The 14972-nt window shown below is 41.0% G+C and overlaps 1 protein-coding gene across 1 annotated transcript; it reads right to left on the reverse strand.

Moving 5' to 3' along the window:
* Window positions 1–3003: 3003 nt before the first annotated feature.
* On the reverse strand, window positions 3004–10563 carry LOC309711159 (leukemia inhibitory factor receptor-like). The gene is made up of 11 exons (XM_082541243.1): window positions 10360–10563; window positions 7636–7781; window positions 7394–7544; window positions 7044–7307; window positions 6808–6934; window positions 5659–5795; window positions 5432–5577; window positions 5189–5342; window positions 4649–4762; window positions 4458–4548; window positions 3004–4010 (listed from the first exon to the last, which is right to left on the reverse strand). Coding segments are annotated over exons 1-11 (1395 nt in total). The 5' UTR covers window positions 10424–10563; the 3' UTR covers window positions 3004–4009.
* Window positions 10564–14972: the final 4409 nt, after the last annotated feature.

Consider the following 14972-nt stretch of genomic DNA (forward strand, 5'->3'; position numbering starts at 1 on the left):
AGACTCAGCAGTCCATCTGCATCTTAAGGATAAAGGTCACTCTTTCGAGGATGCCAATGTTCACATTTTGGACAGAGAGGACATGGTTTGAAAGAGGAGTGAAAGAAGCCATCTATGTCCACTGTGAGCGACCATCTTTGAACAGAGGCGGGGGTTTACGACACCAACTCTCTGCCATCTATAATCCAGTTTTGAGATCCCTTCCCAGACACCTTAACGCCCACTCACATCCTGGGCCATCTGACCTCAGGAATTCGCATGATAAGGTGGGGCCAGGTTTCACAATGAACACACCAGAAACTCTGGCTGATTGGGACCCACACCCAGTTTCACACCTTGGCTCAGGCGATTAGAGGATCATCAGGGGGTCCTTTTGTCCCTCTGTGGGGGGATACTCCCACTAGGTTTATATCTGGGACTCTCCACCATTTGACCTTAGAACTGAAGAAGCTTCTCAGATGAGAGGTGAAACGTCTTCAAGTAACTTAAAGAAGTCCAGATGCTTTTCTTTGCAAGCTCCTTTGACTACGATGACCTGGATGACAGAACCTTCACAGGTACTTGGATTGTTTTGCCACGAGTTCCCGGCATGCAATGCGTGAAAATCACGTGATTGCTAAACAAGGGGGAGGGTGCATCTGGCCTCCTCGGCTGTAATTGGTCCAGCCCAGAGTCGATCATTTCCAATTGGCCAATCCAACACCTTTCATTATATATACCCTTCCTAAAATAAAAATAAAAATCCATCGGCCCATAAAAACAAAAAATCGCCAGCGACCCACCGGGCAAATGCCCGGTATGCCCGATGGCCAGTCCAGCTATGATAGCTGTGTAAATGCACTTTACACTCCTGGCATGCAACGTGTGACAGCTCATCATTAATGCAGAGCTGGCTCCCTCTAGTGTTCATTACTCATGCCAAAATCAACACCGCAGGTCACACAGTCTTCATGGTGCTTTACTGTTTCTCTGGAAACCAACAACCAAGTTTCTGGCAGTAACCAGACACAATCAAAGCATCACATAAAGCACTTTGGAAGCTTATTGTTTTACTGGTTTACAGCATTGAATCAAAGGTAAGTTCTTGGTTCTTATAAACACAGATCAAAGGAAAATATCTCTCATCAAATTTTTCACTAACATAGGCTAAACATTAATGATCAGTCAGTCGGTTCTAAGGTCACTCTGGTGTGCAATACTTGTTCAATTCAATTCAGTTTTATTTACTCAGCACCAAATCACAACAACAGTCGCCTCAATGCTCTTATTAATGTAAGGCAGACCCTATAATAATACAGAGAAAAGCCCAACAATCATATGACCCCCTATGAGTAAGCACTTTGGCGACAGTGGGAAGGAAAAACTCCCTTTCAACAGGAAGAAACTTCCGGCAGAACCAGGCTCAGGGAGGGTGGGCATCTGTTGCGACCAGGTGGGGTGAGAGAAGGAAGACAGGATAAGACATGCTGTGGAAGCTCCAACATGACCAGTTTAGTTTCTGTAGTGATGGCAGAGCCAGTCTGACACATGAACTGAAATCAGCTGATCATAGTGACAGTGCAAGAACCAATAAACAGGATCGATAGGCAGGCAGACTAGTGATTCCAAGGAATCATTAGTACTGGATCCAATTCCCATCGCTACGGTTGACTGTAGTTTCCATGGAAAATTCTCTGTAAACACTTTCCATTTAGTTTCCGAGTAAGGGCACTAAAACCGTAAACACAGAAGATTCCTTTCAGAGTAAAAGCTGCATCGTTTAAATGTATTGGTTGCAATGGTAAGGCAAAGCTTTTACTGTGAAGGTGAACACTACCAGTTTCTGGTTTCTGTCACACTCTTCACAATTTCACAACTGCTCAAAGAGGAGTTATCAAGTGTTTTTTAGAGACCTGCTAGTAACCAAAGCACTACATCAGTTTCAAACGAACGACTTCCGGAGCCCATTTGAAGCCAGTCAGGAAACACACATTTTTACATGGCAACCAGTGGTCGCCAGATGATCTCTGACGAGTCTCTAGGGTTGGGCGACTGAGGTGTTAGAAAATAAGGTAACTTGAGGGATACGTTTTGTCATAGGAGCAGTAACCTTTCCTCTTTGTGTCCTAAAGAGAAGCAGGAATGACTGGCCAGTAGTCTGTGTAATGAACAGACCACAAAGGTACAACAGTGCCTTAGAGGAGTGGTTTTCAAATATGAAGGGATTCAAATCTCATAGAAAAAATAATATTTTGCCAAATTTTTCCTTTTCTGTGTGGATAATACGTAGGGCTTGCATGATTTTTTTAAAAAAAAGAGAGGCCTCTGTCTGCAGAGATGCAGTTGAATAATAAAGTATGAATAGTTTGAGCAAGGGGGAAAATCATGTGAAACTATGGCTCATGTGAAACTGTGGGGATAGACAACATAGGAAGAGAGGCGCCAGAATGTGTCCATATGTATCTGCACTGTGACCGCTTTCTGACCTGGCCTTAAGCAGGAAACAGGGAAATAAACAGGGCAATGTGACATTTTTCATTTCTGAGAATAGCAGGAGGAATGTGGAGCCAGGATATATGTAGGTAAGAGACAAGACAGCTGCACATACCAACGGTCATAGGATAGTGTGTATGGATTCAGTGATATAGTCACATGTGGGGGTCAGGTCAAAGGTGTTCTAAATTTATTGTGGGCTTAGAGTATAAATGTAACAGACTGAAGGAGCGTCCTTCAGATCTGCAGGAGCACTGTGCACATCTCCCCATGCGCATGTGTAAATAAGGAGGAACATGGGAAGTGAAGTATTCTGTCTCGTGTCTTACCAGGTCAGAATCAAAGGATCGGGAGCAACAGCTGGTCGCAACAGTCTGTTTAACCACGTACAACCTTTTGATTTTGCACCTAAACAAATAAAAGAATGGGTGCTAATGTATACCTTTTACAGGTTTTGAACAAGTATGTGCCTCTTTGGTCCTCAGAAGGTACAAATCAATTCAGTTCAGAATCAGAAACCTTTATTGTCATTGAGCATCAGCTGTTAGAAAGAGCTCTTGGTAGCAGCATTTATAATACATAACAATAAAACCAATAAATAGGTAACAATAAAAACAAATTTAAAGAATACAAACTATCTAATCAATAAATTCAATTTTATTTATATGGAGCCAAATCAGAACAGCTGCCTCAAGGCCCAGTACATTGTAAGGTAAAGACCCTACAGTAATAAGAGAACCCCAACAATCAGACAACCCCCTTTGAGCAACAATGGAAATAAAAAACTCCCTTTTAACAGGAAGAAACCTCCAGCAGAACCAGGCTCAAGGAGGGGCAATCATCTGTCACAATCTGTTGGGGTGAGGATAGGAAGACAGCTCAAAGACATGCTGTGAAAGAGAGCCAGTGACTGGCTCATGTGACTGAAGCAAAACCCAGCCCTAACCCTAGCCGAAGACGATAATGAAGTTGATTAACTATGTTGTAGTTCAGGGGTGGGCAATTCCAGGCCCCGAGGGCCAGTGTCCTGCAGGTTTTAGATCTCACCTTGGGTCAACACACCTGAATCACATGATTAGTTTGTTACCAGGCCTCTGGAGAACTGCAGGAGCTAATTTAGCCATTTAAATCAGCTGTGTTGGTCCAAGGACACATCTAAAACCTGCAGGGACACCGGCCCTCGAGGCCTGGAGTTGCCCACCCCTGTTGTAGTTAATGATGTCTAAAGTTCCTGTGTAAAGTTTAAATGTGTTCACACATCTAGCAGCTATGCAGATGTCTTGGTAGTAATAAAATGTATGTGGACACACAGGAAATGGGACTGTGTGGTTACTCCTCTGTGGGTAAAGTGGGGCATGGCGGGGTTTCTGCAGAAGCCTATTGTAGTCATCTTTGGAAGATGGAGAGAAGGTACAACACATCAGGTCCTGGCTACCAACAGGCTCTAGTGGTCAGAAATTATCATGCAGTTCAGGAACATCCATGACCTCGCTGTAGTGACTCTGACCAAAGTGATGATGATCAAACACATGTTCATTCTGAAAAACAGAGAAAATGACCTCATGATAATGCAATATACAAGGAAACTAATAAAGAACTGAGTAGTACAGTTGTGTGGAGTATAGAGGTAGCATTAAGCAGCCAGACAGAAAGTAATTTATTGCACTCCTCGTTGCGTCCATAAACTGACCTGAAACACACAAGAAATATCAGCTAACAAAAGAAACAACAGTTCCCCGACAGATATCCTGATTCTCTTACAGATATGTCAATATGGGGTCACTAAAATTAATATTGAATCGGTGCGTGACGTTGCCTAAACAATGCTGGATTCTGTAGTTTGTGGTTCCCTCCCAAATCGGACCACAACTGACATGTTTAGCCAAATGCTCTCTTTGTGCTTGATGCTGTTGGGTGATAGAATGCATGAAAATAAATGCCAAACAAAGATTTGGAGACAAAAGAGGCAAATGTGCACTGCTTACCACACCCGGTGTCTGTAGCAGAGGATTGTGCAGATGGACAGAATAATAAAAACTGCTCCCAGGGCTATCAAGGTCAGCACTGTCAAGTAAGCTGGTGAAAATAATGAAACGCATCGAGTAAATCAAAGAAAATGATACAGTTGACAGTCTAATTAAAGAAAACAGTCTTCAAGATGAAAAAAGTAACCTACTCGATGGATTCAAAGTAACGGTGTTGGATGAAACTGCTGTTTGTGCGTTTATCATGAAGGTGTACGAACTGATGTTCAGGTTCTTTTCAATCAGGCTGGTAGCTCCAAGAGCGACTGTATCAAGACAGAGTGACCACCAATATTACAACATAAACACATCTTTATGATCTTCAGGCAACCAGCTAATCTTTCTGTGTAGAGAAACAAAATCAGGAGTCAAACCTTGCAGATTAAATATTTTTCTTCTAGAAATGTTCATAATCAATCAAAAGATAGATTGCTGTGTTTTTATGACTCCAGTGGGACCATGATTTACAAAATGAGCACCACATTTACTTCAGTAAGAGACTTTAATCAATCAACTGAGACCAAAAGCTCATCAGGTAAATGTTTACTGAAGTCACATCAGTTGAGAAGCAGCAACTTTTTCTTACTTTCATATGACCTGACTTTACTCAGACTGTATAAAAGATTTGACTCATCTGTATCTCATCATACAGTTTTATTTAAAACCCTATGATTTTTAAAGAAAATACTTACCATCACCCTTCGTGCAGATTTTGACACTTTTGCTCCAGTCACCCCATTTCCAGAAATGCTGTGCTGTTCCACATCGGACCCTCACAACATAGTCCCAGTGTGGTATCAAGTCCTTGATGACTGCAGCTGTGAGGCCAACTCCAATGTTTTCAGTCTACAAGGACAAAAATTATGTTAGCTGACTTCAGTGAAGACTTTTACTTTGAAAAGCCAATACCTTAGCCTCCTTTTTAATCTACTCACTTTGGTATTAGAGTTTCCATCACTGACATGTACTTGGCATGTGAGGTTGAGATTACTGTACTTCTGCACAGTCCAGCTCCATTTCAGACTGATGTTTCTGGGGTTCACAGTTGAAGCTGCCACTTTGTCTGGAGCAACCATGTGCACTAAAACAAGAGATCACAACAATCAGCTGATCTTAAAGATTAAAAATAATCATTTTAACCAAATTTTATTCAAAGCTTTACCTCTTTTGGTCAGGTCCGCGTTGTCATGGATCTCGAGCTTTCCCAGCCGATTAGTTGCTGTTAAGGTCCAGTTCCTCTCAGCTGCATCCAGCTTTACTTTTTGCGAGCATTTACCTGAACGTCCATTGATGCATGAGCTAAAATGTAAAAAATATACACCGCTATTACTAAATATTTACAACTAAACAAATACAGAGGCTAGCAGGACTGCACATTCACTAGGAAGCAAAGTAAGAGTACATTTTAAATTTGTCATTGACTGAACTCCTTATTGCTTAATCAATAATGTTTGGTGCTTTAAAGTTTAGTCTATAGATCCCAAAATGTTTTTGCTTTGATGGTCTTCTAAATCAGAGCATTTCTCTCAACTGCTTGAAACTACTTTTATAAATATTCAGGTTTTTGGGTTTTTTAAGAACTCTGGTGACGAGGTGTAATGTGTGCAGTTTTCACTGCAAATCATATAAAGTGAAATTAAAGAAGAATAGCCCTGAAAACAACTCCACTGTGATTTCATCAAGGACGTTCTCTTTGTAAACTCACTTTGACTTTTGACCTATATGGCATTACATACTGTGAGAAGCATAACTACTGTTTATCCCATAATTAATCAATTTGTTTTTTGGACTATGTTTATTCTGGGCACTTTATTTTAGTTTTCAAATAATGTGTTAACCATCTCTGCGTGTGTGTGTGGCTTATACTTGGATATGCATGGAATTTACAAAGGAGAGTGGCGCACTTTAAAAGGGAATGTTTTGACAAGGCCTGATATGTTGTAGATTTTCACTCTAACTAAAAGTAGTAAACAGGGCAGCCTGTCTGTCTGTGATAGCACTGGAGTCTGCATGCTCTCGCAGTAGAGCACTTTTCTTTCTGACTATTATTTTTTCAGGTTTTTTTCCCCCAATAAATCATCCTGCAACTGAAGTTGTATAGCAAGTGCTCATTTTTGTAACTTCTGACTACAGATCATCGAGATCATCTAAAAGTACTGTTCATCAACTTTTTGTTCTTCTGAATCTGAAACGGTCTGCAGTGGTTTTTAACAAGGTGTCCAGTGAGGTGTCTTATTTTAAGATTCACACCCTCAGATGCTTCCATACAGGAGACTGTAGATATATTAGGGGTGGTTGGGTCTTATTATACCTTCCTTGGAGCTGATATGTTCTTTCCATTGCAGGATGTTCGTTTGCTGCCCTTCCTACGTTCCAAAAACAATCGATTGATTCCAGATCCCGGGTTTCACACTTAAGATCACTGTCATCAGGAGGATCTAAGTTTGTGGCAAATACCAGGAAAAACAGAAGCACATTTAAAAGAGAACCATTTATTTACAAGATCAATTTGAGAAACCACAATCTCAAATGCTACATCATACTTACAGCTGGCGTGAAAACTGGCTCCGTTGATGTTTCCTTTGGTTGTTTCACATATTACATCACTATAGTTTTCTGATTCTTGGTCCAGGTGAACAGTCAGGGAGTGCACATGTTCACTGATCTTTGTAGTTGTTACATTAGTGCCTTTGTAGTCATATAGAAACATTGTTTTAATACTTTCCCCATCTGGCACCATGCAGCAGAATGTGGCTGTGCTGCCCACCTCCAATATTTGGTCTCTTGGGAGAACCAGTATTTCACCCTGGTCTGAAGAAGCACAGTGATAAGAATAAACGAGACTGTAAAGTGTTTAAGAATCAAAAAAGATCAAATGATTTGAACTTAATATTAACCAGGTAGCGTCTTCTGCATCCATGGGCTTGATTGGTTGTTGTATTGGGACCTGAGCCGGACTGAATGGCGAGCACACTGCGATGGTAAATGGGAAGTCCATTTCCAGGAATGAGTAGATCCTATCTGTGCAGGTGCCACAACAACTTCACCCTACAACATTATCATAAACACATTAGAGGAACAGCTTTTTGTTTGGAGGCTACAGAAGTGAGGATTATAGTTACCCATAATAATCTCTTACATTGTGTTCAGGTTTGTCTGCAATGAGAAGCTGCAGCTCGTACACGAGCCCATCTCGTATCACAGAGCAAGAAGGGTCATCTTCCCACTTTAACAGGAAACTGTCGTAGTCAAGAGTCACATTCTGAGGTCCACAACGCAAAACACCTAAAGGAAGTGACCACAGGACATTTTATGGTTAAAGTGACCTGAACAATTCTTCACAGTCATCGTTGGGCTATTTGAACAGCAGTCAGTGAGGACACAGCCAGTGGTGCCAATAGTGTCGTCACTGCCCGGGCATCAAATACTGATGTTTTGTTAAAGACTGTCATATCTATCTGTGCTGGTGGATGAATGAACCTACTATAGCAATCCACTTCTTAGAGCTGATGTCATTAGACATTTTCAGGTTCAAACACTACTTCAGTTCTCGAATTCAAACAATGAGCCACCAACAAAAAATTGGATATCGTATTTGAAGTGCATGTTGTGTTAGCCAGTGTTGAGCATCAAGCTATGAGGCAGAAAATTGTGGTGATCCCGTCATGTGCAATGTCCTGTAATGTAGTTATACCCATCAACTCCCATGGTAAAATATCCAACTTTAGAGCAGAAATAAACATGTTCACAACCTGATACAAAAGAGTTTTGGCCTCTGTAAACCCCTGTAATAAACAAAATAAAATCAGTTTACATTTGAGAAAAAAATACATTGTTAAAGTTTACAAAGCAGGCACTGGTGTACAAAGTTATCACAGCATGTCCAAAGGTCAAAACTGGAATGAGATGTATCATTGAAAAATAGAGGAGAGAGAGACACTGCAGCACAAGTCTGCCAGAGGCAGGAGGTAAAAGATTTCAAAGACTCAGAGAAAGACCAAGAAAAGCTTCTCTTCTGCAGAGAGGCCTTCAAGCCAGACATAAGTATGCTAAGGACACGTGGAGAAAATTACGCATAATAGAAGTATGTCCATTAGTAGATACGACAAAATGAGATCTCTTTGGCTAAATTCAATTCAATTATATTCAGTTTTATTTATACAACGCCAAATCACAACAACAGTTGCCTCAAGGTGCTTTATATTGTAAGGTAGACCCTACAATAGTACATACAGAGAAAAACCCAGACTGTTTGGGGTGAGAGAAGGAAGACAGGATAAAGACATGCTGTGGAAGAGAGCCAGAGATTAATAACAAGTCTGATTCAATGCAGAGAGGTCTGTTAATACATATTGAGTAAGCAAGGTGACTGAAGAAGAAATATGCAATGTATCATGGGAATCCCCCATCAGCCTTCGTCTATTGCAGCATAACTAAGGGAGGACAGGGTCACCTGGTCCAGCCCTAACTATATGCTTTAGCAAAAAGGAAAGTTTTAAGCCTGATCTTAAAAGTAGAGATAGTGTCTGTCTCCTGAATCCAAATTGAAAGCTGGTTCCACAGAAGAGGAGCCTGAAAACTGAAGGCTCTGCCTCCCATTCTACTTTTAAATACTCTAGGAACAACAAGCCTGCAGTGTGAGAGCGAAGGGCCTGATTATTTAAGACCTTGTCTGTGAGGAGCAGGATTTTGAATTCAATTCTGGATTTAACAGGGAGCCAAAAAGGGGAAGCCAATACAGGAGAAATATGCTCTCTCTTTCTAGTCCCTGTCAGTACTCTTGCTGCAGCATTTTGAATTAGCTGAAGGCTTTTCAGGGAGTTTTTAGGACTTCCTGTTAATAATGAATTACAGTAGTCCAGCCTGGAAGTAATAAATGCATGAACTAGTTTTTCAGCATCACTCTGAGACAGGATATTTCTCATTTTAGAGATGTTGCGCAAAAGAAATGCTGCTTATGTTTGGAGAAAGAAGAAGGAGGTTACAGCTCGAGAACACTGTCCTTCTCATACAGAAAAGACTCCCATGAAGATATCTAAAGATTAAAAGCAAAAAAGCAAAGAAGAAAAATCCATCAAGCAAGTCTTGATGCAAGCTTACTCTTCCAGGTAAGGAAATCCCAAAAAGTTGATTTTGTTTATCTGGATTGAAGCCCGAAGAAGTCACTTGGATGAGTAATGAAACGATACATCCAGATGAACAGGATCAACTTTTTGGGAATCCCACTGTAAAGTTGTGAGGTGAACTGAAGATGTGACCATTTGTGTCCACAATAGTAATAATAATAATAATAATAATAATATCCTAGAATTTTGCTCAAAAAAGCTGAAGCAGACTTCATGGGGCCTGTTAGTAAAATTAGCCACACAGCATTTTATATTTTTTGTCAGATATTTGAGTTACAAAAAAACCCCAAACCCACCAACAAGAGGTCCACAATTATCGAAGCTAAAGACCAACAGATAGCTCGCAATGAGGTCTGTGCCCATCTGCTAGTCAAAACGATGTTGAAAATGCAAACTTTAAACCTTTATAAAACATTTAAATGGGTTGGTTATAAAAAACGAATTATCAATTAAAAAATCACCCCCTGTGCAGTTGTTACAAAGGGGAAATTACAGACACTACTTATGCCTTGATTCTGCATCTCAGTGGCTAATGCTTCCTGAAAACTCTGGTGAGTGCAAAGTCAACATAACCTGGAGCTCCACTGCATGTCTTTGGCTTTTAGCATACATAGTAAAGATTATTTGTGCAAACTCAGGTGTATACACAACTAAGAGCTGAAATCTGAAATCTTCTTTACTAAAAATATCCAATCCTTTTCATACCTGAAGACTATTACAGAGGACGACATACTTACCCTCTCCTTGTCCATCTTGCGTGCTTTGTCTGAAGAGTGAAAACAGTAGCAACCATGTGATCATGATCTTCTTCCTTTGAGGCAATGAGCATCAGCTAACAGGTGGCTGAAAAGCATATGAAGCAAGGTTCAGGTTTTTTTTGAAGAATCAGTGCGCAAAATATCAGAGAGAAGAAGAAAGTTAGTGTCAGGTTACTCTGTGGAGCTGTGCTCCATTCACACACTCACTCTGCAGATCCATTTATATAGTAATGACTGTGAGAGCCAGGTGGACCACACACAGGAAGCTGTGTGTTCTCATAACTAGGACTCAGCTGCCAGTTGGGACACGCCTCACCCACTCTGCTGCTTTTACTGGGAACTGACCTTTTAGAAAAACATCAGTCAGAGGGAGTGAATCAGAGCCAACAAACAGAATCAATCCAAACTTCCTCATCGGATTCATCCCTCCATTACACCTGCTGGAACTAGTGTTCAGTACAGTTCTTGTGCAGTGTGGCATACCTCATCCTCTTTTACCCATTTCCTTCATAAAGAATGGCTTCTTGACAGCCACCCTTCCACTGAAACCATTTCTGATGAGTCTTCAGTGAACAGCAGATGAATCAGCTGAAGGGGCAGCTGCACCTCTCAGGTGTTTGCTGGATTTTTTTCCCCTAGTTCTTAAGGACATGACTTTCAGATTCTGGTCACCTGCTGTAGATAGCTTTGAGGTCTGTCACTTCTTCTGTTATCCACCACGAGACAAGATCTTGCTTGGAGTCCAAGACTGAGTGTGATTGATGGTCATTTGTAGGAGATGAAACTTTTATGTTATGTGTGTTTTTCTGGATTTTTGTTGATATTCTGTTTCTCTCCTTTAAAATTGGAGGCAGCTAATTTCTTTGTGTGTGAGCAAACTTACAAATTAAGCAGAGGATCAAATAATTATTTCACCCAGTGTACACACACACAGACACGCACACTTCTCAGTCCATACAAAGAGCCCTTCTAAGGTCTGAGTGACTGTGAGGGCGAAATCTGTGGAAAATGATGTGTTGTATGATGATGTATTTCTCATAACCTAATCTCTACTTTTCCAGTCATTTAAAAAGATTAATTATCTTTACACAGATTACAAAGAGGGTCTTCAGTCATGACTAACAGAAGAATTCCTTCCACTTCCCACTGTGTTTTGGCAGCAAGTGACGGTTTAGAAATTTCAGAGAAATTCAAGCACGACAGTCAAAATGTGAGTTTGCAGTTTCCCTGTGAGTGTTTGGTTTTAGGGATGGGTTCAAGGTAGACAAAGAACAGGGTCTGAATGAACCGGAACTCAACTTCAGCTCCAGCATGAGCCGCACTGAGTCATTGGTTTACTCAAAGTCTTTTCATGTTTAATTCACTGTAATGTTTCGTCTGCTGGGAAATGTCACCTTCTGACTACAGCAATATAAAAACACAAGTGTCCTGCACAGTTCCCACCAGTCACACACGGCATGAGGCTCCTATGATTTCTGCATTTAAGAACCTTAAAGGTACTTATTGTAGTTGTGGTTGAGTTAAATCAGAATCAGAATCAGAATCAGAATGGGTTTATTGCCAGATGTTGAGGTTTACAACATTAGGAAATTGCTGCGGTGCTTCAGTGCAAACAATAAGAATTAAAGTGCTATGTAGAAAGAAAGATATGTGCATGAGATATACATGAGATATATACATGAGAATAAGAATTATGAGTGCTACGTAGAAAGATATATACATGAGTGCAGGTGGTGATCAGTGCCAAACATGAAATGATGCAGTGACACAGCGTAGGGTCATGTGTTAGTGGCGGGGACAATCATGTGGTTATTGTTCATGTGTCCAACAGCAGAGGGGAAGAAACTGTTCTTGTGGCGAGAGGTTCTGGTGCGAATGGACCGGAGCCTCCTGCCTGAGGGGAGCAGGTCAAACAGACTGTGTCCAGGGTGAGAAGGGTCAGCTGAGATCCGGGCTGCACGCCGCAGTGTCCTGGAGGTGTACAGGTCCTGCAGAGATGGGAGTCTGCAGCCAACTGAGTTTATTGACTCCAGAGGAGCCAAATTCGTGCTCATTTTATGCTTCATCTTTGGCCAAAAATTTGCTTCACGCCGTGTCCTGGAAACCCATCAGGAGCAGTTGTTTGATTCTGTTTGTGGGTGGCCGGTGCTTTTTGGTCAGCATGATTTGAAAGAATAATCATAGGTCACATATTAAATGTTCATGTCATACTAAATGTCCAGTTGGAATAACATTGGACTCTTTCTCATCCTATTTGTTGTTAGTGGCAAATATTTGGGGCTTTCCAGTGTGACTGTATTCACATGGGCAACACGAGGCCAAGCTTTGCTTCGCATTTGGTGTAACACATCAGACTGTTCATGCTTTCATGCTTATGTAGCTTTGGTTAAAGTGTTTTTTCCCCTAGTGCTAAACAAATTATTCACCATCACCGTCACATCATAAAAAGGGCTTGTTATATATTTTCCAACAGCAATTTTAGCACAGGGGAACTCCAGGCCTCGAGGGCCGGTGTCCTGCAGGACATGTCTTGAAGTTCTCCAGAGGCCTGGTAATGAACTAATTATTTAATTCACGTGGGTTAACCCAGGGTGATATCTAAAACCTGCAGGACACCGGCCCTTGAGGCCTGGAGTTCCCCACCCCTGTTTTAGCAGATTATGAGTCTACCTTCCGACTGTGGAGCCCATTTAAATTCAGTAAATATTATCACCTTCACAGGACCAAGTTGCTGCCACGTGATTGGCTGATTTGTGTTAAACAACTTAACTGGTATACCTAATGAAGTGGCTGTGAGTGTCCATGAACCATGGTGCTAAGAGAAAAAACAAACAAAAAAACCCCACATGTTACCATAAGAATAAAATAAAGAAAAATATACAAGAAACAAGTGCTTTGAACAATATTCATTTAATCATTCTTTTAACTTTGTATTTTTTACATTCACAATAATTATATCGTTCCCATCGTTTAAACTGGCCAACAAAATTCTGTTAGTCAAATGTGAACACACAACCTCATTTAGACTCCAGTAAACATGTTTTAGTGTAATCTTAAAGCCTAATCGTTAAGTGCTGCAGAACAAAGCAACATAACATATGGCCTTAAACCCAGTTAAGGCCATTTGCGATCTATGATTGTGGTGAACTTTTAGACTCTAGTCAAAAGTCAAGTTCACACAGTGTGGGAAAAGTCATCAAGAAGAGAAGGCAGTGTAGAGCAGGGTTGCAAAATGGCTTGCAGCTGTTACTGATTTCCAACAATGTGGTCTCTGGTGGGCTTGATCTAAACTTCTCTGGTTATGTTTTAAACTATGGAATAGTCCAAACATGTTATTTTCTAAAACTTTCTCCTATTTTTACAAGTTCAAGACTAAAAAAAGTAATAAAAACATTTTCACCCTGCGCAGCTTTGTGCATTACACAATGATGGAAGTCTAAGGCACACAAGTACAAACCAGACTGCTAGCTACAGATAACTAGAGATAACAGATAAATATTCTTATCAGACAACGAGCAGTCTTCATTAATGATTTTTTTTTCAAAGTACAGAAAATAATCTGTGTGATCAAGTTTTTAGGGCCCGAGCACTGAGAGTGCGAAGGCCCTATTGTATCTGCTCCGTTTGTTCTTCTTCTTCTTGTTATTATTATTATTATTCAGGAAAAACAAGGGCGTTTTTCAGGGCCTAAACATGCTCAAAAACTCATGAAATTTTGCACACATGCCAGGTCTGGTGAAAAATTTTGTATTTTAATGGTTTTACATATGAGCACTGGGAAATGGCTCTAGAGCGCTACCTATGCCTTGTTAAATGCAGCCCTACGACCACATCGTTTGAGCTACATGTATGAAATCTGGCACACATGTGTATCATGCCGAGACAAACAAAAAAGTCTGTGGGCCCATTGACGCAAACCAAACAGGAAGTCCGCAATTTAGAAGTGAAGGTGACATTTTGGCTCTAATTTTTCCATTTCCATGCCTCGAACTTTTTTGAACTCCTTGGGATTTGGTCGTATAAGCGTCATCTTTGGTCAGTGCCAACTACACACCTGGGCCATGTTAAATTGTGGAGCTTTTGACTTTTCGCGATACGGTGAGCCCGTGGCGCCACGGCGAATTTCGATGACTCGCCATGAAAATCTTATAGCCTCTCATTTTGTCATACATTGTCCGATCTGGACCAAAGAGCACACATATGATAAGGCTCCACCCCTGAACATATTTCAACTGCCATATTTGACATCAGGGACAGCGCCACCTAGTGGAAACAGGAAATGTCATGTTTTACACTTTGGGGTACAGTACTGTGATGGGTGACATCTGCAGCCTCAAATTTCTCTAGGAAAGCCTTAAGGAGTTGGTCTTGGGTTACAGTGAAAACTGTGACTTTTCGCGAAAGGGTGTGACCCCAGCAGCATGGCGAAACAAATTAGTGTAACTCAATGAAATCCAGTCTGATCAGTACCAGACTTTACAGGCATGATGTCAGACCCGCCCTGAACAGATTGATGTGCCCATTGTCAGGAATACGCACAGCGCCACCTAGTGGCAACAGGAAATGTCATGGCTTTAATTTTGTTGTACTGA

The sequence above is a fragment of the Aulonocara stuartgranti genome (assembly GCF_965226115.1).
Source record: "Aulonocara stuartgranti genome assembly, chromosome: 7".
In the NCBI taxonomy this organism is placed as follows: domain Eukaryota; kingdom Metazoa; phylum Chordata; class Actinopteri; order Cichliformes; family Cichlidae; genus Aulonocara; species Aulonocara stuartgranti.